Below are 26,076 nucleotides of genomic sequence, written 5' to 3' on the forward strand. Positions count from 1 at the left end.
AAAAGAGGCGGAAGTAAACACAGCGCAGCTGGCCACGGAGTCGGCGGGGTGAGCAGCGGGCTGGGCGAAGGCGGGATGCACGAGTTTAACACATGTTTCCAGTTGGGCTTGGCCCGGGGCCTCCAGCAGTAGCGTGGCTCTGTGTGCAGCGAGACAGAGGGAAGTGCTGAGCAGGAAACCCTCCTGGCTGGCCCTGCAGCCACAAGCACAAAGGCCGGTCCGGGCTGTGTGCGCGACAGAGGTAAGTGCTGCGCGGGAAGCCCCAGAACCCCCGGGCGCTTTCTTTGATCACAAAGAAAGCCCCACTAGTGAAGAGTTTCTCTTTTCGCGGAGTCTGTTGTTCCCGTCCTGCCTTCGAAGCCCGACGTCGAGCAGGAAGCCTCCCAGGGCAGGGCCGTGGCTTAATTCAGCTACTGGAAAGTGTGACAGAACAGGCGGATCCCGAGTCTGCCATCACGCAGCGCGAGCTGCAGCATCCGCCCCCCTCCCTCTACCATCTATTGCTACCACCTAATCCTGAATGCTGACCCGGGGCCAGACAAGGTAAGGATGCGCCGGGTCACGTAAGGTAAGGATGCGCCGGGTCACGTTGCAGCCCCCCAGCTGCTGTGGCGTCTGATTTTCCTGTGCCTCGGACGTAGAGATTGTGAGACTTGTGACCAGGGGGAATGGGACCGAAAATAGGACCTGTAACCAAAATAAAAGTGGCCTTCATTGGTGAATCAGAGTTCTAAAAAGGCAACCCCTGCAAAATGTGGCAGTTTTGAACTTGTGAAGGTACTCAGCATAAGTGTTTTGCAAGTTATGGAAAACTGCATGGATTTGAGCTTGCTGCAAGCAATGTTTGTTTTAATATCGGGAAAATTGATAGGAAAAACTGGCCTAGCAGACCATAAAACGTCCCACAAATAGTAAAAAAAAAACGTCCACAAACCCGTCAGACCAGTCTGTCAGCCACCCCTGATTGCCCTTTATGCCAGTTCAACCCAGTGTATGCCCGTAACCTTCACCGCTGCCATAGCTTTCTCACCAAATGCAGGCTCCTGTCTGCTGTGGCTCCTTGCCTTCTGGCAGGCTCATGTTGGGAGGATACCAGTATCACTTGCTAGGTTTGTGCGTTTGTGGTTTGCAAGTCTCTGTGCGGTGGCCTACTTTCCATTATCACTTCCCAGGACATTCTGCGCCTTATTCACAAACTGCAGAAAAACACTGAAAAGTGCCTGTTTTCGTTTACAGAGCTAGAAAACATCACTGATGACATGTCAAATAACATCCCCACCTTCAGTCTTTCTGTAACAGAGGGCGCTTTACTCATGACCAGAGATCTGTCGCCGCTTGGACAGGGGATACCGATCTCCTTGTCTCACAAGCCAGGGATACACGTGGAGAGCCAACCCTTTCTTCAGTCTCACTGACCACACCGGCAAGGCATTTCCAGGAGGATTGTTTTCAAACTTCTGCTGGTGCCAAAACCACCTGTATAAGTTCCTACATCAGATTTCACTTCACAGAGAAAAATAGCAAGGGGGTTGATGAAGTCCTGGCATAAGACCCTTTGGTCTAGGCCTCAAGCTGAATTTAGACACTTGTTACTTTTTTGACATTTGATAAAGTTAGGGCTTCAAAGCTAGAAAGTGGCCCAGGACTCTTTGGAAATACCGCGAGGGTCAGAGCACAGCGGCTAAAATGGTGTTTCAATATTTGAGATATGAAAGACCCCATACCACATGCAAAGGTATCATAATGTGAATTATAAAACATGTTTTATTACCAAGAGACACTCTCAACATGTATTCAATTTAAAGATTGCACACATACACATATACAAAACATCTTCATCTATAACATTGTTTCCTAATTCATGAGAAGCTTCAAAAAGATTTGTATCCGAAGCTTTGAAGTTTGGGAAAGAGAGATTAGGCCAACCTACGATTAGTTGCAAGGAATTGGTGCCTTACATGAACTATGTAACTGATGCCCTCAGATATCTCTTCTATTTATTTTCTCTTGGATATATCTTGAAGCAACATTTGGAGACTATTTATTTCGAAAGTCTATTGGAGCGCTGTTATAGATTTCAGGAGCAATGCCAACGGGCCTGATATTACATGTTTTAGCACAGTGAGAATATGGGACATGGAAAAGCATTTGAGTACCAAACCCACTATTTCTTGAACTTTTTGCTGACACAAATTCCTCTACCAGGGAAATGCTGAACTAAACAGTGAAGTTTTAAGAACCCACTTGAGGCTCTTTGTGATCTCCCAAACTAGCGGAATGCCTCATATCTATTGATCAAGGTGGATGTCTGATCTCTCAGCCCATTGGATGTTGAGGATGTCCATCAGCACTATGCCCACCAACTGCACACAAAAAACAGCATTGAGTGTTGAACCTGGTTCACCACCAGGATTGAGAGATTCCCACAGCTCTGTACTTTTTTCACCACAAGTCAATTGAAAGGTGACACTTACCCGGGCAAGAAAATCAGACACACTTAGGTCAACAGTGACAAGTCATTTTGTGGGCTGGGAAGTTAGAAATATCTTTGGTAACTAGAGATGGGACATCCTTTGGTCTCAGGGATTGGAAAACTCCAAAACGAAGAATGCTTGGGCACCGCCTTAGCTTTAATAAGTCACCTGCCCTTTGTAAGGTAATGTTTATACCCTCGCTTGGTCATGAGAGAATGGTGGGCTCCTTCACTAGGAGGTCAGGCATCTCTGGGCTGACAGTAATAAACACATGTTTAAGGATAAGAGAAATCTCTCACTGCCACGAAGGGCCAAATTGAAAATCCAAACCCCCGAGCTAGAAGAGTTTTGACTCCTCTTCTGGGCCAGATGTATCCACAATGTCCATCTATGCTCTCAGACCTATTTCTAAACTACTTCCTTGGTCTAAGGCAAATTTGCAAACGGTCTCTCCATGGTCTTTGTTGAAATCCAACGTGTGTTTCTACTCTAACCCTCCATGGTTTTTGGCGTGTTCTTAGATGTGTTTTCACACTACACTGTTGCCGCCTAATGCATGTTTCTGCAGTAATCCTCTGCAGTCTCAGGTCTGTTTATGCTGCAGCTCTGTTTCTCTGAAGTGTTTGAAGACTCTCCACTGTTACCTCTCTTTTTACTTCACTGCATTTCTGTGGAGGGTCATTGATGCAGTAAGGCCTTAGTAGGCAGCTGTCTTAAACAAGTCACCATAGATGGCAGCAAGAGGGTGTCAGATTACAATAGATGGGCTCAACACAGGCCTTGTTGCCTGGGGACAGCAAGTGCCTTAAGTATACTTTTGCCTGGGACTCTGAAACTCCTTGCACAAATCATGCCTTTGGTGTGTTTCCACAGAGAGGGCCAGGAGTGGGAACAAATCAAAACCGTTCACTGTTCTTTGCAGCGGGTTGAACATGTGAATGAAAATGGTTCTGGTCTGTGCTGCAGTAAGTTCTAAAAATAGGATATGCTACAAAAAAGTTCTTCAGCCTTCTATCGATTAGTCATACATACTGAAAGTATTGTCGGTGTGTAAAAATCTTTTAAACTGTACAATTCGTTCGATCTTATATTCATAATGTTTTAAAATGTTGGTCACCTTGTTAATATTAACTGTGGTAGGAACCTGTAACAATAAAACCTTATAGCAGGTGGGTTTGATTTTAGGAAAATGATATTGAATATATTGTAAATTGGAATGTTTTAAGTAAATTGGAAGCCATGGACGTGCATTGTTGTGTAACCAGACACATCCTTAATTTGTAATAGTCAAATCGAGAACACAACTTATTGCTCATTGATTGTGTGTAAACAGGCGTCCATGTGCTCAGCAATAAAGTATATACAATAATACCACATGGTGAATTAAAATTCAATGGAAAGTGTTAAAACAGCATTGCAACAGATGCAATTTGCTTCCGAAATAGGCAGCGAAAGAATGTTGTTCACTTTTATAGTTCAATTTAATTTCCTCCCTGTTATCTATATTTTTTTCTCTGACCTACCAGGGAAACTAGGTTGCTGGTGAGTGACCAAAGTCCCCGATTTGAACAAAGCAAATGTTCATTTTCTCCACCTTGCCAATAATCTGAAACTCCCTTCTTCTATTCTTTGATAAAATAACACTCCAAACTAAATGATAGCCCCAGGGTTTTAAGGGGGATGAAAAAACTGAGGGTCTCTCAAAGGGGCGTGGCCAATGCAATTAAGGGTGTGAATTAAAAAAACGTAAGCTAAAAATCTGTGCTTAGCATAGTGTGCCGCCCGACTTGTATTTTGCCTTTTGTCATTGCATCCAGATATATGATACATCACGTAACATTATATCTACAACAAGCCAGGACTCTTGGCTTAGTCAGTGGCTGTTAGTTGCATAAGATAAATAAGCAGCCACTATGGCTTGTACATAATATTGAAAAAGCTTCCACTTAAAGCCCCGCTGGCACCACCACATTGTTGCTGGTCCTGAGTTTCAAAAAGAGAAGGGAAAATGACTCTCTTTGAAGGATTTCCCTTCCACTACAACGCTCACCAGGCATGACGTCATGCCATCACTTCTCCACTTGTGAGCAGTGTAAGCATGCGCACACCGATGTGCCTGCTGTCACTGCAGTCGGGAAAAAACAGATCGCCTGTGCCAGGGCACAGAACAGAGCCCGATAGAGACCCGTTTCGAGGCCTCCTTTAAAAAAACTGCCGGTACTCAGCACCGGTGAGACCCGGCCCAATTAAAGCCCTGGATGGCCCCCTTCTGCCCGTTGTGTGTAACATGCTAGGCTGAGCCAGCAGAGGCCCTTGCTCTGCCTGCCTGCAAGTGTCTTTTCACTGTATTTAAATATCCTGGCTGCTTGGTGGGGAACATTTTGCTGAAACTGAATGCTGCATGGGCCACCATGTTGTTGCAGCATATGTGGCACTCTTTTTGCTCTGTGGAAAGAAACTCCCAAAAGCTGGGGATTCTACGGTCAGAAAAACTTAAATTGACACTGAATTGATGCACAAAGAGGGTTGCTCCTTCACATGGACATCAGGTTCCGCTTCCTATTTTCTCGAAGGGGGCACCATGTTTCCCATGGATGTCCCTGGCAGGAAAATCAGTGGTGGAAGTCCTGCCCTAAACAGAGTGGTCATCCCCACTTTGACCCCATAGCCCTGTGATGGATAGGCCACTGGGTCATGTGTTGAGCAACTTACTTACCCTTGAAACCCCACAGCCATTTCGATGGTGTGTGGTGCTTTTGTGTGCAGGTTTGATTCTATGTATATGAAAATGTTTAGTCTTGTTTTTACGTGATTTGTCAGAATTCATTACCAATTCAAGTAGATACCCTCTGTGAAGATTGATATGTGCATTTTGCAGCTTGGAGCACGTGTCAGACATAATTGACTTGTTAAGGGCTACAGTGCAACTTTAAACCATAGTAGCTGTTGGGTGTTTGATGGATGTTTTCATTGGTTTATGAACAGTGGAACGCCATTGTAAGCTTCATAAGGCCTAAATATGTCATGGTCTAAGCTGTGTGGGAAATGTGTACATTGCTCTGATTATTGTGTTCGTTTTGGGCGCTGTATTATTTATTACGGTTGGTACTGTTGAGAGATGAATGATATGAAACTATATTATTATTATTATTATTATTATTATTATTATTATTAATCGGGTTTTATAAAGCGCAAACAACCCGGAGGCCTCGTAGCGCTATGTACCGTCATACTAATGAGAAGGGAGGAAAGATTAGATGAACAGGTGAGTTTTCAGATCCTTCCGAAATTTTAAAAGGCTAGGTTCACTGCGAAGGAGAGTGGGCAGGGAATTCCATTCCTTAGCTGCATTCCAGGAAAAGGAACGTCCACCCCATCTAGTGCGTCTGATCTTATTGACAGTAGCTAAGAAAGCAGTGCTGGAACGCAGAGATCTGTGAGGAAGGTAGGGTTCCGCTAGGGAGCAGATCATAGTGGGGGCAGTCTTCCACATGGCTTTGTGCATGAAACACAGGGATTTAAACAACACTCTGGCCCTAATGGGAAGCCAGTGCAGTTTCCTCAGGGCCATAGTACCTGATTGTCGTTTGTTAAGGCCTAGTAAAAGGCGGGCTGCAGCGTTTTGTGTCACCTGCAGCTTCCTTATTGTGGCGGTGGGGGCCCCTAAATATAGGGAGTTCCCGTAGTCCAAGCGGGTCAAAATAATGGCTTGCACCATTATTCTGCGAGCTTCAAAAGGGAGCAGTGGTAACACCTTTCTCAGCATACGCATGAGCCCAAAGCATATGGCGGACAGAGTGGTAGCTTGCTGCAGAAAGCTGAGGTTAGTGTCCAGCCAAATCCCTAGGCTCTTTATCTGGGACTTAGGTTGGGGCGGGGGGCCCATACACGAGGGCCAGTCCAGTAGAGGGCTGGGAATGACTGAGTTGCCTAGCATCAAAAGCTCCGTTTTCTCGCCATTTAATTTTAAATGCGAGGTGGCCATCCACTGAGCAACCGCTGCCAAACAGTTGCTTAAATTAGAAGAGGAGGAGTCCGCCTGGTTCATAGATACGACTAGTTGCGTATCATCGGCGTACGTCACTATGTCAAGGCCGAACGAGTGCACTATATCAGCTAAAGGCTGCATATAAATATTAAAAAGTGTCGGGCTCAAAGCAGAGCCCTGGGGCACACCTTGATCCAAAGGCCAACATTTTGAGTGGGCAGTGCCCTCGACAACCATAAAAGAGCGATTCTCCAGGAAAGATTGGAGCCAGTGCATGGCCTTCCCAGAAATTCCCATTTTATAGAGGCGGTGGAGGAGAATGCTGGTGTTAACAGTGTCGAAGGCGGCACTAAGGTCGAGCAGCATGATTGCTGTAGTGCCGCCTTGATCCATTTGTTTCCTGGCCAATTCAGTTACCGCCAAGAGAGCCGCCTCAGTTCCCAATTTTGGACGGAAACCGGCTTGGGAATCGTGGAGAAGATGGTGATTTTCTAAAAATTGAGTGATGGACGTGTTAATATGTTTTTCTAAAAGTTTACTGACCCACGGAAGGAGAGAAATAGGTCGGTAGTTAGCCATGTTCTCCGAATCCAGGGTGGGCTTTTTCAATAGGGCCTTAACTTGGGCACATTTCCACGCTGTGGACACTGAGCCTGTGGTGATAGATGCATTCAAGATATTGAGGATAACCGGTTTGATGGTGTTCTCAATTGTTATTAACTGGCAGGGGGGGGCAGGATCCGCAGGAGATCCGGATTTAATTTTCATCATGATAACCCCAAGTGAGTTTGCATCCAACAGTGGAAACTCTTCTAATTTTGGAGTGCTGATGTTTAGTAAGGTAGTTCCTGTATCCTGACATAAGTTAGGTGGATTAAAAGCAGAGGCAATTTTCTGTATTTTACTATGAAAGTATTCAGCTTGACTGTCACAGCGAGCCTGAGCTTTACTAGGATCAGGAGGAGTCAAAGGGGTATCAATCAGGAATTTCGCTATCCGGAAAATTTCTCTAGAGGAATTGGAGGCGGTTATAATTTTTTCCTCGAAGTATGATGCTTTAGTACATCTAATTTCTGTTTTGTATTTTTTGATGGCTTCAAGATGAATGATTTTGTCTGTATTACTACGGGAAATCCTCCAGTTTCTTTCAAGTTTCCTACACACCCTTTTTAGTTCTTTAAGTTGGGGAGTATACCAAGGCGAATCCTTAGATTTAGTCTTTTCTTTAAGGGCTTTGATAGGTGCAATAGAATCCAGGGCTGAGCACAGCCAGTTGATGTAGTTCTCATACTGCAATGCCGGGTCTGTCTCATTTTGTGGGGGAGTCAAGGAGAGCAAATTGGCCCATTGATCAGAGGAGATTTTGGACCAATCTCTCCCTTGTAGGATAGTACGGGGGGAGGACTGTAGAGACATAGCTGGTGTCCACTGTATAGGTATTAAATAGTGGTCTGTCCATGTAAGGGGCAGTGGGGTCCCTACTTCCAGTCTATGGTCATTGCTGAGTATCCCATCAAGGAGATGGCCCTTTTCATGGGTGGATTCAAAGCCCTTCTGTATGATCTGGAGAGCTGCCAGACTGTCCAGAAATGTCCTAGCTGTTGAATTATTAGGGTCGTCTAAATGGATATTTATATCTCCCAATATCGAGAAGTAGGGTCTACTAACCACTAAGTCAGCTATCTTAGATTGAAGTGAGTCAATAAATTCTCCTATTTGATTGGGGGGACGGTAAATAAGAGCGCCAGAGAATGAAACTGTAGGTGAAAAATCCAAAGTAAAGAGCATACTTTCACAGTTGGAGATAGCGGCCGATGAGGTCCTACAGAGGTAGTTGTTTTTAAGAAGAATGGCTAAGCCACCTCCTCTACCTTCTGGTCTATCTTGCCTTTATGCAATATCTGTACCAACATAATATGGATATTATCATATCATATAATTATCATAAGAGTCATGTTTTGTTTGAAATCTAGTGCTTTTAAACATGTCTAAATCTGATGGTGGATACATCCTTAGTATGACTGACCATCAAGGCGTATCAAAGGAAGGGAGAGAGATGTGAAGACTGAATGGTAAAAAAGAGATTAAAGAGTGAAATGAGGGAAAAGATATTGATTTGGAAGTAGATTTGGATTTGGATAGTTCACATTCCCGTCATAGCATCTCATTTTCATTGATCCCTCTGTATTCTTTTCAGATGCCTCAGGAACAGTATGCGCACAGGAATAACATCCCGGGTTCTGAGGGACCGCAGGTCTACAAGGTGGGGATTTATGGCTGGCGGAAGAGATGCCTGTACTTCTTTGTGCTCCTCCTCATGATACTCATCCTGGTGAATTTGGCAATGACCATCTGGATCCTCAAAGTCATGAATTTCACAATTGTAAGTACAGTGTGGCTGTTATCTTATGCAACAACAGAGAGCACTGTTGGCTTGTTCTGTAAATCCCATTTATATATCGCTTGTCACAGTTATCATATCAGAGGGCATTCTTCATATCTGGGCGCTGTTCCGTATGTCATAAACAAGTCTGAAGGGGCAATCCGTTAATAGTGTGTTGTTTTGTTGGTGGTGTAGAGTTGTATGTGTGATTGGAGAGATTCTACAATGTGGAATTTCAGTATGGTTCTGTAAGTTACTTTGAAAGTAGAATTAATTACGTTTAGTAAGATCTTATTGATGTCAAATTAGAGTTAATTACCACAGTACATGAAAAGTGACACCGAAAACAGTTTTCACTGCCTCACAGTTTGCATGTAACAACTTTACACAAGGAAACAACTCACCTACCCTTTACTATATATATTGAGAGTGATTTTACCTTGCTGCACAAATGTAATAACTTGAATTCTGGTATTGGTTAAATACATTTGTTATGCACAAAAAAGTTTCATGGCTTAAACCATGTAGGCAGATGCACATGGGAAATTCCATGGCATAAACCATGTAGGCAGATGCACAGAGTATTTATACAATTGATATCTGGAACTTCCTGACTGCGGAAATTATACTGATTCCATCAACAGAGTCCTTCAAAAGGGAAGTGAAATCTTTACTTATGAGTACTTCTCTGTGCTTAAAGCTCAGTCTCAGCCGTTCTTGTTGCCACCGTTGCCATCCTATGGTATTTTGCAATGACATGCCTCTGATATCCTCCATTAGTTTGTCCTGACGTTCCTGTTACTACTGCTGTATACTACTGTTACTGTATATTACTCTTGCTTTACCACTATTGTCTCCCCTTTTGTCTGTCTCACCGCTTCTGTAAAGCCATCTAATACTCGCTTGGGTCATATTCGATCTATACCAATCATTTTCAAATAAAACCATTGTTGAAGGAGGGAAGTGATATCATTACTTACTTGAGGTTTTGCCTCTCATTAGTCACGACACCCCTCACACTTCACAATGGTAATAATTAGCATATTACTCTCTGCACTGGTATGTTTTGGTTGGCTGTGTTGTTTATCTCAGATAAGTTGAGTAGGATCAATGTTTTTGGTTGTCTGTTACCGACAGAAGTGAACAAGGCTTCTCTAAAGCTGGCATCCCACTCCCTGGTCCAAAGTCTGATTCTCCATTGTATAAAAAATTGTTAGGCTGTACAAACCATGTTAGTTCCCCTTGCAAGATATTGCTCATGAATGAGAGATTTAGGGCCCCATTAAGATGTCGGGCGGATCGCCACCCCATGCGGGCAGTGGCGATCCGCCGGACATCCTTCCCCGCCCGCCAACCAGCGGCGGGCGGAAAGACTGTTAGACACCACCATCCATATTAGGATGTGGGCGGGAACTTGCTTTTCCGTGGTGGATGCAGAAATGTCTTGTGGGGGCCCGTTGCGGGCCCCCAGGGACTCCGGGTGGGGTGGGGGTGCACATGGGGGGGCACCTATGGTACCCCCCTGCACTTCACTGTACAACGTGGCAGACACCACACGGTGCCTGTCACGTTGTGCATTGAAGTGCACAATGTGCATTTTTGGCATTGCGGTGGGCGGTGCTTTCTGCACCGCCTGCCGCAATGTTAAAAATACGGGATGCGCCCGCCAGTGTGGCGGGCACATCCTAATGGCCCCCACGGGACCGCCGCCCTTATGGCGGGTGGTCCCGTTTTACATCGTCCGCCCGCCATCCTAGTGGGGCCCTTAATGTTAGGCTATAACTTGCTAAGTCCTGTTGGTTCGGCGATGATTTCTTGAATAGTGGATTTACTGTTGCGTGTTGTCATACACGAGGTACTTTTCAGTTGCAGATTGAGGTCTTTATGATATGTGGTTTCTCCATACCTTAGGGGGAGAAGTTGTATTTTATTACAGAAGCTGAACATGGTTTCGTTGGTATAGCTGGAAGTTAACCTTTACCATCCAGTTTAGGCTGTGTTCAGGGCTCAGTGCTGCAAATGAGAAGATTGATTGGACGTGAGTTGGTTGATTCGGGTCACAGGGTGAAAATTCCATTCTTTTGCATATATCTTCTTGAACATTGAAAATGTATTTTCAACGAATGTCACCAGGTTCTCGCAGTGTTGTTTTGACATATGAGTCTCCTTCAGATTTTCGGGACAAGTTACTTCTCTAAAAACTGTCAAAGAGCTCTCTAATTTGGTTTGAGGCATGATTAATTAGAGTAGCATTTTTACTGAAACATGTATTTATTTGCATATCGTAAACATGAAAGCAGGCAGCCTGTATCAAAAAGAGTGCTACAACATGCAGAGAATAATAGATAACAAGCATTTGCAATGCATAAGGTCTCGCATTAGGAAAGTTTGAGCTATTGGTATTGTAAATGACACATTTGTTATATATGTGTTGGTTTTGAAAATAGCAAAAATAATAGCTTTGTCATTTACAATGCCAATAGTTATAACTTGTGACACCTATAGCATTTGTAATGCAATATGTGTTGTATTCACGTGACTTAGATGTATTGATATTACAAATAACAATGGCTTTGAATTTTTTTAATAATTAATACTTAAATAAAAGTTATTGTAATTTATAATGGCAATAGCTTAAACTTTTGTAAATAACTTTTCTGAAGAATATGTTCAGTGTATTTTATTGTGACGAAAATCCAAGAACAGAAGTGAAATACTAACCTCTTTTTGTGACATTTGTAATAAAGCTTGAAACATTGAGAGATCATATTTGACCCAGTTGTTGGTAAATGGTTGCACAGATTGATGCTGTGGTGGGGCTGAGAGATGTTGTGGTGGCGACTAGTGATGCTGTGGCATTCAATGATCCTGTGGTAGCGCATAGTGATGTTGTTGTGGTAGCGCATAGTGATGTTGTTGTGCCCCTTAGTGATGCTGTGGTGATGCGATAGAGTGAGTGGGATAGATAGATAGAGTGAGTGGGATAGATAGATAGAGGAAGGGCGATAGAGAGATTGAGTGAGCGAGATAGATAGGTAGATAGATAGATAGGAGTGAGGGCGATAGATAGCTAGACAGATAGATAGAGTGATGGCGATCAGTATCTAAATAAGTAGATAGAATGAGGGCGATAGATCGATAGAAAGATAGATAGAGTGAGGGCGATAGATAGAGTGAGGGCGATAGATAGATAGCGTGAGGGCGATAGATAGATAGAGTGAGGGCGATAGATAGATTGATAGATAGATAGAGTGAGGGCGATTAGATAGATAGAGTGAGGGCGATAGATAGATAGATAGAGTTAGGGCGATAGATAGATAGAGTGAGGGCGATAGATAGAGTGAGGGCGATAGATAGAGTGAGGGCGATAGATAGAGTGAGGGCGATAGAGTGAGGGCGATAGATAGAGTGAGGACGATAGATAGAGTGAGGGCGATAGATAGCGTGAGGGTGATAGAGTGAGGGCGATAAGATAGAGTGAAGGCGATAGATAGAGTGAGGGCGATTAGATAGAGTGAGGCCGATAGATAGACAGATAGAGTGAGGGCGATTAGATAGATAGACTGAGGCCGATAGATAGAGTGAGGGCGATAGATAGACAGATAGAGTGAGGGCGATAGATCGATAGACAGATAGAGTGAGGGCGATAGATAGATAGATAGTTGTGTGTGTGGTTGTGGTTGTGTGTGTGGTTGTGGTTATGTGTGCGTGGTTGTGTGTGTGTGGTTGTGTGTGTGTGCTTGTGTGTGTTATGCTTTGTTTTTCTATGTTTTGTTATGCTATGTTTTGTTGTGTTTGGTATGCTATGTTTTGCTAGGCTATGATATGTTTTGTTTTGTTATGCTATGCTATGTTTTGTTATGTTATGTTTTGTTAAGCTATGCAATGTTTTGTTTTGCTATTCTATGCTTTGTTATGCTATGCTATGTTTTTTTGCTATCCTATGCTTTGTTTTGTTATGCTATGCAATGCTTTGTTGTGTTTGTTATGCTATTCTTTGTTATGCTATGCTATGTTGTGTTTTGCTATGCTATGCTTTGTTTTGCTATGCTATGTTTTGTTATGCTATGTTTTGTTATGCTATGTTTTGTTATGCTATGTTTTGTTATGCTATGTTTTGTTATGCTATGCTTTGTTATGCTATGCTCTGTTATGCTATGCTCTGTTTTGCTATGCTATGTTTTGTTGTGTTTGATATGCTATGTTTTGCTATGCTATTATATGTTTTGCTATGCTATGTTTTGTTATGCCATGTTGTGTTATGCCATGTTTTGTTAGGCTATGTTTTGTTTTGCTATCCTATGCTTTGTTTTGTTATGCTATGCTCTGTTTAGTTTTGCTATCCTATGCTATGTTGTGTTTTGTTATGCTATGCTATGTTGTGTTTTGTTATGCTATGCTATGTTGTGTTTTGTTATGCTATGCTATGTTATGCTATGTTTTGTTATGTTATGCTATGTTTTGTTATGCTATGCTTTGTTATGCTTTGTTATGCTATGCTATCTTTTGCTATGCTATGCTTTGTTTTGCTATGCTATGTTTTGTTGTGTTTGATATGCTATGTTTTGCTATGCTATTATATGTTTTGCTATGCTATGTTTTGTTATGCCATGTTTTGTTATGCCATGTTTTGTTAGGCTATGTTTTGTTTTGCTATCCTATGCTTTGTTTTGTTATCCTATGCTATGTTGTGTTTTGTTATGCTATGCTATGTTGTGTTTTGTTATGCTATGCTATGTTGTGTTTTGTTATGCTATGCTAAGTTGTGTTTTGTTATGCTATGTTTTGTTATGCTATGCTATGTTTTGTTGTGTTTGTTATGCTATGCTTTGTTATGCTATGCTATGTTGTGTTTTGCTATGCTATGCTTTGTTTTGCTATGTTTTGTTGTGTTGTGTTATGCTATTTTTTGTTATGCTATTTTTTGTTATGCTATTTTTTGTTATGCTATTTTTTGTTGTGCTTTATTACGCTATGCTTGGTTATGCTGTGCTTGGTTATGCTATGCTTGGTTATGCTATGCTTGGTTATGCTGTGCTTGGTTATGCTGTGCTTGGTTGTGCTGTGCTTGGTTGTGCTGTGCTTGGTTATGCTGTGCTTGGTTGTGCTGTGCTTGGTTGTGCTGTGCTTGGTTGTGCTGTGCTTGGTTGTGCTGTGCTTGGTTGTGCTGTGCTTGGTTGTGCTGTGCTGTGTTTTGCTGTGCTGTGCTGTGTTTTGCTGTGCTGTGCTGTGTTTTGCTGTGCTGTGCTGTGTTTTGCTGTGCTGTGCTGTGTTTTGCTGTGCTGTGTTTTGCTGTGCTTTGCTGTGCTGTGTTTTGCTGTGCTGTGTTTTGCTGTGCTTGCTGTGTTTTGCTGTGCTGTGCTGTGTTTTGCTGTGCTGTGCTGTGTTTTGCTGTGCTGTGTTTTGCTGTGCTGTGCTGTGTTTTGCTGTGCTTTGCTGTGCTGTGTTTTGCTGTGCTGTGCTTTGCTGTGCTGTGTTTTGCTGTGTTTTGCTGTGCTGTGCTTTGCTGTGCTGTGTTTTGCTGTGTTTTGCTGTGCTGTGTTTTGCTGTGCTGTGCGGTGCTGTGCTGTGTTTTGCTGTGCTGTGTTTTGCTGTGCTGTGTTTTGCTGTGCTGTGCTGTGTTTTGCTGTGCTGTGTTTTGCTATGCTGTGCTGTGTTTTGCTGTGCTGTGCTGTGCTTTGCTGTGCTGTGTTTTGCTGTGTTTTGCTGTGTTGTGCTGTGCTGTGCTGTGTTTTGCTGTGCTGTGCTGTGTTGTGCTGTGCTGTGTTGTGCTGTGTTGTGCTGTGCTGTGTTGTGCTGTGCTGTGTTTTGCTGTGCTGTGCTGTGTTGTGCTGTGTTTTGCTGTGCTGTGCTTTGCTGTGCTGTCCTGTGCTGTGCTTTGCTGTGCTGTGCTGTGTTGTGCTGTGTTTTGCTGTGCTGTGCTTTGCTGTGCTGTCCTGTGCTGTGCTTTGCTGTGCTGTGCTGTGTTGTGTTGTGTTTTGCTGTGCTGTGTTGTGTTTTGCTGTGTTGTGTTGTGCTGTGCTGTGTTTTGCTGTGCTGTGTTGTGTTTTGCTGTGCTGTGTTTTGCTGTGCTGTGCTTTGCTCTGCTGTGTTGTGTTTTGCTGTGCTGTGTTGTGTTGTGTTTTGCTGTGCTGTGTTGTGTTTTGCTGTACTGTGCTGTGTTGTGTTTTGCTGTGCTGTGTTGTGTTGTGTTTTGCTGTGCTGGTAAGGGTATGTGAGGGTGTGTGTGAGGGGGTGTGAAGGTGAGGGTGTGAGGGTGAGGAGGTGTGTGAGGGTGAGGAGGTGTGTGAGGGTGATGAGGTGTGTGAGGGGTGAGGGCGTGAGGGTTGTGTTGTGTTGTGTTTTGCTGTGCTGTGTTGTGCTGTGCTGTGCTGTGTTTTGCTGTGCTTTGCTGTGCTGTGCTGTGTTGTGTTTTGCTGTGCTGTGTTGTGTTGTGTTGTGTTTTGCTGTGCTGTGCTTTGCTGTGCTGTGTTGTGCTGTGTTTTGTTGTGTTGTGCTGTGTTGTGCTGTGTTGTGCTGTGCTGTGTTGTGTTTTGCTGTGTTGTGCTGTGTTTTGCTGTGCTGTGTTTTGCTGTGCTGTGTTTTGCTGTGCTGTGCTTTGCTGTGCTGTCCTGTGCTGTGTTTTGATGTGCTGTGCTGTGTTGTGTTGTGTTTTGCTGTGCTGTGTTGTGCTGTGCTGTGTTTTGCTGTGCTTTGCTGTGCTGTCCTGTGCTGTGCTGTGTTTTACTGTGTTGTGTTGTGTTTTGCTGTGCTGTGCTGTGTTGTGTTTTGCTGTACTGTGCTGTGTTGTGTTGTGCTGCGTTGTGTTGTGTTTTGCTGTGCTGGTAAGGGTATGTGAGGGTGTGTGTGAGGGGGTGTGAAGGTGAGGGTGTGAGGGTGAGGAGGTGTGTGAGGGTGATGAGGTGTGTGAGGGGTGAGGGCGTGAGGGTTGTGTTGTGTTTTGCTGTGCTGTGTTGTGCTGTGCTGTGTTTTGCTGTGCTGTGCTGTGTTTTGCTGTGCTGTGCTGTGTTGTGTTTTGCTGTGCTGTGTTGTGTTGTGTTTTGCTGTGCTGTGCTTTGCTGTGCTGTGTTGTGCTGTGTTTTGCTGTGCTGTGCTGTGTTTTGCTGTGCTGTGTTGTGTTGTGCTGTGCTGTGTTGTGCTGTGCTGTGTTGTGCTGTGCTGTGTTGTGTTGTGCTGTGCTGTGTTTTGCTGTGCTGTGTTTTGCTGTGCTGTGCTTTGCTGTGCTGTCCTGTGCTGTGTTTTGCTGTGCTGTGTTGTGTTGTGTTTTGCTGTCCTGTGTTGTGTTGTGCTGTGTGTGGTTTGCTGTGCTTTGCTGTGCTGTCCTGTGCTGTGCTGTGTTTTGCTGTGCTGTGTTGTGTTGTGTTTTGCTGTGCTGTGTTGTGTTTTGCTGTGCTGTGCTGCGTTGTGCTGTGTTGTGTTTTGCTGTGCTGTGCTGTGTTGTGTTTTGCTGTGCTGTGTTTTGCTGTGCTGTGCTGTGTTGTGTTTTGCTCTGTTGTGCTGTGTTGTGTTTTGTTGTGCTGTGCTGTGTTTTGCTGTGCTGTGTTGTGTTTTGCTGTGCTGTGCTGTGTTGTGTTGTGTTGTGTTTTGCTGTGCTGTGTTGTGTTGTGTTTTGCTGTGCTGTGCTGTGTTGTGTTTTGCTGTGCTGTGTTGTGTTTTGCTGTGCTGGTAAGGGTATGTGAGGGTGTGTGTGAGGGGGTGAGGGCGTGAGGGTGAGTGTCTCCAATGAATGTCACTGCTTCACCTTCTTTGAAAATGTTCAGTGCTGCAAATAGAGCATGCCGTAATTATCACAGCATGAGGCCCCAAAGTGATAATTATCACAGCATGCAGAGAGCCGCCCCACGCTGCTGGAGCACTCAACTGCACATTAATTATAGTTGAGTGCTCCAGCAGCCTGGGGCACCTGTTGACATGCTGTGATAAGTGGGTCTCATGCTGTGATAATTGTTGCAGCGCCTGAGGAAGTGGAGACTCCTGCTGGGATAATTGGTCTTGTGGCGCCTCAGGAAGTAGAGTTTCATGCTGGGATAATTGGTCTGGCGGGCTTGCAGCGCCTGACGTCCAACAAACGTGCACAAGCTGCTCAACCTTGAAGCTCGTTCACAGACCTGGGTCGGCTCGTGCCCAGGTCTGTATCGGGCTCGTTCACAGCTGTTACTCCCTTGACAGGGAGGAAGGTGACTATAGTCTCGCTGGCGGGAGCGCTTCGCGCTCCAACGCCAGCTCGACCTAAAAAGGAGAGTGCTCAATGCATGCTATGCATAATACACCATTGGCAGTCATACAATAGAAACGAGCTGCATGCACATTCTTTTAACCAAGCAACAGGTCCAGCAAGTCAAGCTATGAGAACAACATAATTAGTGTAGGCTAATGAGCTTTCCTTATCTCTCTTTTGCGTTGTGATCCTCAAACAAGTGGGCTTCACAAACTTCTTTATCAGCTGCTTTCCCGAAGGCCTTTCCCGAAGATCTTGTTTCCTTAAAGTTTGGATGGTTTGTACCTTGTTAATTCTTTTTTAACTGAGAAATAGTAAGAGGTGGTTCTGATTGTATACTTTGAAATTGTAATTCGTTCCATTGAAATGAATTAAGTGCAGCGTTACTGAAAAAATCAACACTTTCATTTTTAAGTCTTACCTATCATAGTATGGAAGCTGGCTTTATTGTCACTCTTATTGGCTTTCTTCTTACTTACTGAATTTTCTTATCTCATCATTCCATCTTGTGTTCGTCCCTCCCCTGGAGCATAGCCTGGTAACCATCTTTTTTTTAGGTCAAGCCTTGGCAGCGCATGCGATGCTCTGCAAGGCATGCTGTATTAAGGTATGGACGTGAAGCTCCGCCACCTCTCTGCTCCGTTTTTTTATTTGCTTTTGTCATTGTACATTGTAAACTGGCTTTTAATTAGGCAATAGGCTTAGTAGTTCCTCCTTAATGCCACCTTTTCCCATTTTGTACCCTACCATGAGGACATCCCCTGTTACATGTGTTGTTGCTCGGTAGGCTTTAATTACAGCCTCCAAACACTATTTTCTCAAGGAGCTTTGTCCTGCCTGCTTTTGCCAAAGCCAACACAAGGAGATGATAGACAGAGAGCTGAAACCTTTCAGACACTCACCCCCAGTCACAGATCTGGGTTGAATCCATCATCATTCTATAGTTCACTTCACCACCTCAGTTCAGACCAGGCTATATGCAAATCAGTCTTGACCCTGTGCCTCATGGGAACATTCCAGCCCTAACTGCCAAGCCAGGTCTTCCCTGAACTCAAAACAAGCATCCTGGGACCGGTTTCTCGGTAACACCCTTCATCAGCCAGGCTAGCTTGAATCCAGAGACAAAGTGAGCAAGGGACCCACGTCTGGGCATACCCAGCCAACTTAGGGCGAACAAAGCAAACACAAGGAGATGATGGACGGAGAGCTGAAACTTTTCAGACACTCATCCCCAGTCACAGATCTGGGTTGAATCCATCATCATTCTTTAGCTCACTTCGCCACCTTAGTTCAGACCCAGCTATATGCAAATCAGTCTTGACCCTGTGCCTGCTCTTGCTGGCAGTAAAAGATAGGACACACTCTCTCCTAAGGCAGTTGCAATGCAATAGGTCTTGCATTTGCGAGAGTTTAAGCTATTGGCATTGTAAATGCCCTTTATCTGTTTTTTTAACCCCTTGCGCACTGCCCAAATTTTCGTGCTGTGCGGGCGAATTAAAGAGTGGGCGGGGTTCGGACGGCCCCCGGCCGTCCTCTGCACATTCCCACCATTACATCAGACAGCCGGGGGCCGTCCGTAGCACGCAAGGGGTTAAAATACATAAATAAAAGGCATTGTCATTTAGAATATCAATAGCTCAAATTCTTGTAAATGTAAGAACTATTGCATTGCAAATGCTCGTTTTATTGACTGACTTGTGTTCTTCCACTGCTCACTTTTAGAGACCATACTTTTTTTCTTCAGGTCCAGCCTAGCAGCAGCGCGCATGCGCTACTCCTTCTGCGAGGCATGCTGCAATAGAGTATGTAGTGGATGCCCCGCCCACTCTCCGCTCATATTTTTCATTGACTTGTTTCATTGTTCTTCTTAATATCTGGCTTCTGATTCGTAGAAAGGCTTGTAAGTCCCTCCTTGGTACCGCCTTGTCTCCTTTAGTCACCACCCTTAACGACTGGACCTTTCACTTGGCTTGTTACAGGTTCTGCCTTATGAGTGGCTGAGCACTATTTTATTTGTTGACAGTGGGGACAATGGCAGGTGCTTTTTTTTTTATCTGCATGCTGAGCGCGTGCCCGCTTTAGGGACACCGCGCTCAGTTTTTTTTGTTTTGCTATCTTTAATTCTAAGCGCGACACCGCGCTCGGTTGCAGTTTTTAATAAAAAAACTGTAATACAGAGCGCGGCACCTGCTTAAGGGACACTGCGCTCGGTTGCATTTTAAAAAAACGTTAATACTGAGCGCGGTGTCCTTATTGCAGGCGCCACGCTTCTCTTTTTAAAAAATTTTCATAATAATTGCGGCACCCATTTCAGGGACACTGCTCGGAACCAAGAGCAGGTTTGGCTCATTTGCTGCCCTCTCCCGGCCAGTCCGGGCTTGCCTCCTCTTTTGGCATCCTCCCTCCCTCGCATGAGGGGGCAGAGCTTAACGGCAATCTAAGGGAGTGAAAAGAAGCCTTTACAATGGAAAGGGTCTCACATTGACGTAAGTTTGAGCTATTGGCATTGTAAATAAAAATGCCTTTTATTTATGGTTAGGTTTTTAAAGCATAAAAAAGGCATTGTCATTTACAATGCCAATAGCTGAAATTCACGTACATGTGAGACCTATGGTATTGCAAATGCTTGTTTTGGTTCAGCACTCCATCAGAGTGCATGTGTTTTCCATCACCCCCCTCCGAGTGCTTCCTCCCACCAACTGTCCAACCTCAATCTTTATGATACTCTTTACTTCATGTCTGCTCGCTTTCCCTAAAGTGCTTTACTCCCCTGTTCTCCATGTTGCTCTCTCACTCGAGTACTTCTCCCTCCTGCTCGTGTCCCGTACACCCTTGTGTGCAGCTTTTCCTCTCCTCTCTCACCATTTTTTATATTTTTTCTATTTTTCTACTTGCCCTTGCCCACTCCCCAATTGCTTCCCACACTGACTTAATCCTCTCACATGCTGCCCCGTACCCCCACCAGTCCTTCTCTTTTTAATCTTAACAAAACCAAAACATTTTGAGGGAGCCGCGGCAAACTGTTGCACGTCTTCCATCTTACTAATAGGAGCTTTTGCATGCGTGCACTTGTGAAATGGCACAACTTGCGTCTGCACCATCAGGCCTTTTTGTCTTTTGGCCGATGCTGCTCAGTTTTCGTAAATATGCTTTTTTTCCCAATGCTGTACAGGATTTTTACATACATTGACAAAGCCAATAGGTCCATAGACGATGCCTATTGTCATTGCCAGTGCTTGTTTTACTTGAAAAAGATAGAACAAATTTAAAAATAAAAATAAAACCAATCATCAACACACAACAAATGCAATTCCAGCAGTGACACTAAACACATGTAATCCTAGTACATAGCACTTTACCCCAAACCCTTAACTCTATACCCAAGGCCCTTAACCCAATTTCCTCTACCCTACTTAGCCCCTATACCACAGCACCAATCCTTAGTGTGTAATTCGTACACCTCAAATACTTAAATTTATACCCCAAAAACTGAAATCTGTACCCTTAACCACTAACACCAAACACCATATATCTGTACTCTTTTCCCTTAGCCTTAAACCATTAATCCATAAACCCTTAACCGTATTTACTAAGTCCTTAACACTGTGACCCTAAAAACTGCATTCCAAAACCTCACTTTAACTTTACATACCAATCCCAATCCTCAACCCAATTACTTTAACCCGTATAACCCACACCCTATACTATACTTATAACTCCTGATGCTTGATCACTGCATTACTTTTGCATTGTCCTGACATCAATATATTTTGGGAATAAGCACTTTGCAAAGTGTTCCTATTACAAAGTGATTTATTTTTAGAAGTATTATTTTTTAAGTATTGTTTGGGTTCACTGACTGAATATCGACAGCTAAAATATCCCCATACCACAATATTGAGTTTTAAATATCAATGTCAAAAATATCGACATCCTATATTATTAATGGTAAATACAAAAATATCGAAAAAAATATTGGTGTAAAAAATATAGTTGTACAAAATATCATATATATATATATATATACAGTAAAGCACGCTCTCAGGAAATAGAGACACAGCAGCCCAATGTGAGTTGTGTAGTTTAATTCACAATGCGTTTCGCCATAACGATGGCTTGATCACGTGAAAGTGCAACGTACCAATCACTGTCTTAATCTCCCAGGGAAATCATGAACACAAACATAGGACTTTACAAATGTACGTCTCGTAAGTGCTACAAACTTAATATATACACGATTGGTCGGAATTAAATCACAATAAAATGCATGTAACGTAATTATCTGATGAAACAATACAAAAAGCAATATTGTGAAGCTGTAAAAATATATACACGCTGCAAGTACATTCGGCTCCCAGAACACTCGATAATTTTCCCTCAATTCAATTTAAACCGTAACACTGCCCATAGAAAATCTCCGAAAGCATAGGGCAAGCGTAATACAGTAAAGAATATATCGCCAACGTGACTGTCGATCGTGGCTGCTCAATAAAGATACATTGAGGCAGTACGATCACCCACAAAATGCCGCCCTGGCGTGAGTGTCGAACGCGGCACCTCAATAAAGTTACCTTGAGGCCGTAAGATCACACGCATTGCACAATGGAAAATAAAGCCCGAACTGTGCATACATGTGCAGTAAATAACAACCTTCAATCGGCAAGTGCCCAATAATAACTTGCAATGACAATCAATATGTACTCAATAATAAGCAATTGCTATGCTTGTAATGTACAAAGACATTATATATATGCAATAATATCAACGGTATCGGCAAGAGCCTGACCATGCCAATTGGCACCCAAAGGTTGACGGCGTGGATAGCACTGTGCTAATCCTATGCTTAAAAACTTTGATAGAAAAACAGCCATTTGAGGTGAGCATAACTAAAGTGTTGCTGGTGTTGTTTTGATACATTTATTTTATAATTTGAAAATTAAATAAAAATATAACAAAGATATATATATATATATATATATATATATATATATATATATATATATATATATATATATATATATATATATATATATATATATATATATATATATATATATATACATATATATATATATATATATACATATATATATATATATATATATATATATATATATATACACATATATAGATTAATCATAACATAACATCTATTAAAAAACATTAAATTATAAATTAAACTATTTAAAAATCTTTAAACTTAAATTTCCCACTCCAGTCTGTGCAACAGTAGGGGAAGTGTTGGATAGCGGAGGGGTAAAAATTACTATTCCCACTCCAGTGAGTGTAAACACAAGGCAAGTGTTGAATAGCTGAGGTATAAAATGTACTATTCCTACTCCAGTCAGTGCAATAGTAGGGAAAGTGTTGGATAGCGGAGAGGTAAAAATTATTATTCCTACTCGAGTGAGTGCAACAGTAGGGAAAGTGTTGGATAGCGGAGGGATAAAAATGACCATTCCCACTACAGTGAGTTCAACAATAGGGAACGTGTTGGATAGCAGAGGGGTAAAAATTACTGTTCCCACTCCAACTAGTGCAACAGTAGGGAAAGTGTTGGATTGCGGAGGGGTAAAAATTTGTATTCCCACTCCAATCAGTTAAAAATAAAGACGTTTTAAAAAATCAACTACAATTGTTTTTCAAAAACAAAATAAGTAAAAAAACTATATAAATATGTACAAAATACACATATTTAATATTTAAAAAAACATATAATGTTAAATACCAATGACAAATACCAACACCTATTATATTAAATAAAATACAATTTTATTTTTCAAAACAGATTTTTTTTATGAGAAATTATTTAGAAACAAAAACATTAATTATTACATACATTTAGTTTTTGTATTTCCTACCCTATAACACCACACAATTCACAACCCACATCTAAATTTTAAAAAAGATACTTCCATAATTAACATAATAAGGATCAATTAGAGAAATATTAATTATTAAAAAACAAATGAAGACACATAACAATTAACTTCCCACCCTTTACCCCTATAATCCCCACAACCCACAGCTAAAATTAAACTGTAAAAAACTTAATTTCACAATTATTATGCATATTCAATTAAGTAAAATTAATTTACTCCCCACCCTTTACCCCTACGAAATCAAAACCCACACAGAAAAAAATAAACAATTACCCCAATTAATTATCAATTAATTATTATTAATGATCAACTAATCATTAATTAAATTTGTTCCCACCCTTTACCCCTAGAAACCCCACAACCCACTCCTAAAATTAATGACAACATTCTCATATTTAATTTTCTATTAATTAATATTAATTAACAACTAATTATGAATTAATTAAACATAAATTACTTCCCACCCTTTACCCATATAAACCCCACAACCTGCACCTTAAATAAATTACACAATTCCCATATTACATTTTCAATGAATGAATGAATTAACATTATTTAATAACTAATGATTAATTGATTAAAATTAAGTTACTTCCCTCCCTTTACCCCTATAAACCCCACTAAGCACACCTAAAAGAAATTGCACAATTACCATAATCAATTACCAATTCAGTAATATTAATTAACAACCAGTTAATAATATATTTAATAAATTACGACCCACAATTAACACTATAAAATCTCAATTAAATAAATATTATTAAACATAAAATAATAATTAATTTATTATAATTAAATTACTTCCACTCTATTCCCCTATGAACCTACAGACCCCTTCAGAACAAAAAATTGCAACATCTAATTAAAATAAATTGATAGCTACTAAAAATGTAGCACATATATTAAAAAATACAAACAATACTTATACAAAAAAATACATCACATACATTTAAAATATATACTACAATACATAACACTAATTAAAAAATCGATATTTTAAACAACTAGGGGCCAGATGTAGCTCGACAATTACCGGTCAGTAACGGCCGATTTCGTCCGTTACCGACCGTTATTTGGGAATTGACATGTAGGGGGCATATTATTTACAGAATTGGTATATTTACTGATTCGGTAAATTTACAGAATCAGTAAAATACCGAATCGGTAAATTTACCGATTCTGTAAATCAATATGTAGGTGGCACTGTAATCAGTGCCACAGGCCCTTACCTTTACCATGGAATACTATTCCATGGTAAATAACGAATTTCTGTGTACATGCACATCTGTGCATGTACACCTGTGCCATGTGGCACACAGACATGCCCTAAGGGCATGTCTGTGTGTCACATGGCACACAAGCCAGTAACAGGGGTGCAACAGAGTGTCAAAGTGACACCCTGTCCCCCTTGTAAATTCGGTATTTTTACCGATTCTGTAATTACCGAATCGGTATCTGCCATTGAATCCTATGGGCTTCAAGGCCCATAGGAATCAATGGCAGATACCGATTCTGTAATTACAGAATCGGTAATTACCGAATCTTACAGATTCGGTATTTTTACCGAATTATTTACCTACATAGCAATTACCGAATTGTAAATACCGAATCGGTAAAATTCGGTAAGTACCATTCGGTAAATTGCTATTACCTACATCTGGGCCCAAATTTTTGCAAATGATTTTAATGACTTCTATATTTTTTTAATGATATTTCTTACCTTAAAATCGATAATCTCGACCACAGTATTCTTGCTGTCGATATTTTTGTGTCACTATATTAAAACTCTTCAGAAAAGGGGGTGGTGATGGACAGAGCATCTGAATTAAGCAGAACACTCATACCCAGTCAAAAGATCAGGGCTTGATCCATCACCGTTTTTTAGCTCACTGCACCATCCCAGTTCAGAACCTGGCTACATGCAAATTAGTCTGTCCCTGGCCCAGTGCATCATGGGGACAGGGCAGACCAAACTACCAAGCCAATTCTTTACTGGAAAGGAAACAAGCTTCCGGGCACCGGTTTCTGGCATGGCAGCCGTCTTCGGCCCGGCTTGCTTGAATCCTGATGGTGCAGTGAGCAAGGGACTCACATCTGAGCATACCCTTCCACGCTTGTGGTGGCGAAAACGATTCAGAAAAGGGGGTGGTGATGGACAGAGCATCTGAATTAAGCAGAACACTCATACCCAGTCAAAAGATCAGGGCTTGATCCATCACCCTTTTTTAGCTCACTGCACCATCCCAGTTCAGAACCTGGCTACATTTCCAGTAAAGAATTGGCTTGGTAGTTTGGTCTGCCCTGTTCCCATGATGCACTGGGCCAGGGACAGACTAATGTGCATGTAGCCAGGTTCTGAACTGGGATGGTGCAGTGAGCTAAAAAACGGTGATGGATCAAGCCCTGATCTTTTGACTGGGTATGAGTGTTCTGCTTAATTCAGATGCTCTGTCCATCACCACCCCCTTTTCTGAATCGTTTTGGCCACTATAGGAGTGGAAGGGTATGCTCAGACATGAGTCCCTTGCTCACTGCACCATCAGGATTCAAGCAAGCCGGGCCGAAGACGGCTGCAATGCCAGAAACCGGTCCCCGGAAGCTTGTTTCCTTTCCAGTAAAGAATTGGCTTGGTAGTTTGGTCTGCCCTGTTCCCATGATGCACTGGGCCAGGGACAGACTAATTTGCATGTAGCCAGGTTCTGAACTGGGATGGTGCAGTGAGCTAAAAAACGGTGATGGATCAAGCCCTGATCTTTTGACTGGGTATGAGTGTTCTGCTTAATTCAGATGCTCCGTCCATCACCACCCTCTTTTCTGAATCGTTTTGGCCACTATAGGAGTGGAAGGGTATGCTCAGACATGAGTCCCTTGCTCACTGCACCATCAGGATTCAAGCAAGCCGGGCCGAAGACGGCTGCAATGCCAGAAACCGGTCCCCGGAAGTTGTTTCCTCTCCAGTAAAGAATTGGCTTGCTAGTTTGGTCTGCCCTGTTCCCATGATGCACTGGGCCAGGGACAGACTAATCTGCATGTAGCCAGGTTCTGAACTGGGATGGTGCAGTGAGCTAAAAATGGTGATGGATCAAGCCCTGATCTTTTGACTGGGTATGAGTGTTCTGCTTAATGCAAAT

At 42.5% G+C, this 26,076-nt stretch overlaps 1 protein-coding gene across 3 annotated transcripts in view; it reads left to right on the forward strand.

The window, feature by feature from the left end:
• Positions 1–26,076, forward strand: part of SGCD (sarcoglycan delta) — a 1,044,256-nt gene that overhangs the window by 658,128 nt on the left and 360,052 nt on the right. For 2 of the 3 annotated variants that reach the window (XM_078653701.1, XM_078653702.1), the window contains exon 3: positions 8,660–8,845. In XM_078653701.1, the coding sequence (XP_078509827.1) occupies positions 8,660–8,845 (186 nt within the window). Of the gene's footprint in view, positions 1–107; positions 242–8,659; positions 8,846–26,076 lie in introns of those variants that run through there. The other variant, XM_078653703.1, reaches the window with a different exon arrangement.

Source organism: Lissotriton helveticus, chromosome 7 (assembly GCF_964261635.1).
Source record: "Lissotriton helveticus chromosome 7, aLisHel1.1, whole genome shotgun sequence".
Taxonomy (NCBI): Eukaryota; Metazoa; Chordata; class Amphibia; order Caudata; family Salamandridae; genus Lissotriton; species Lissotriton helveticus.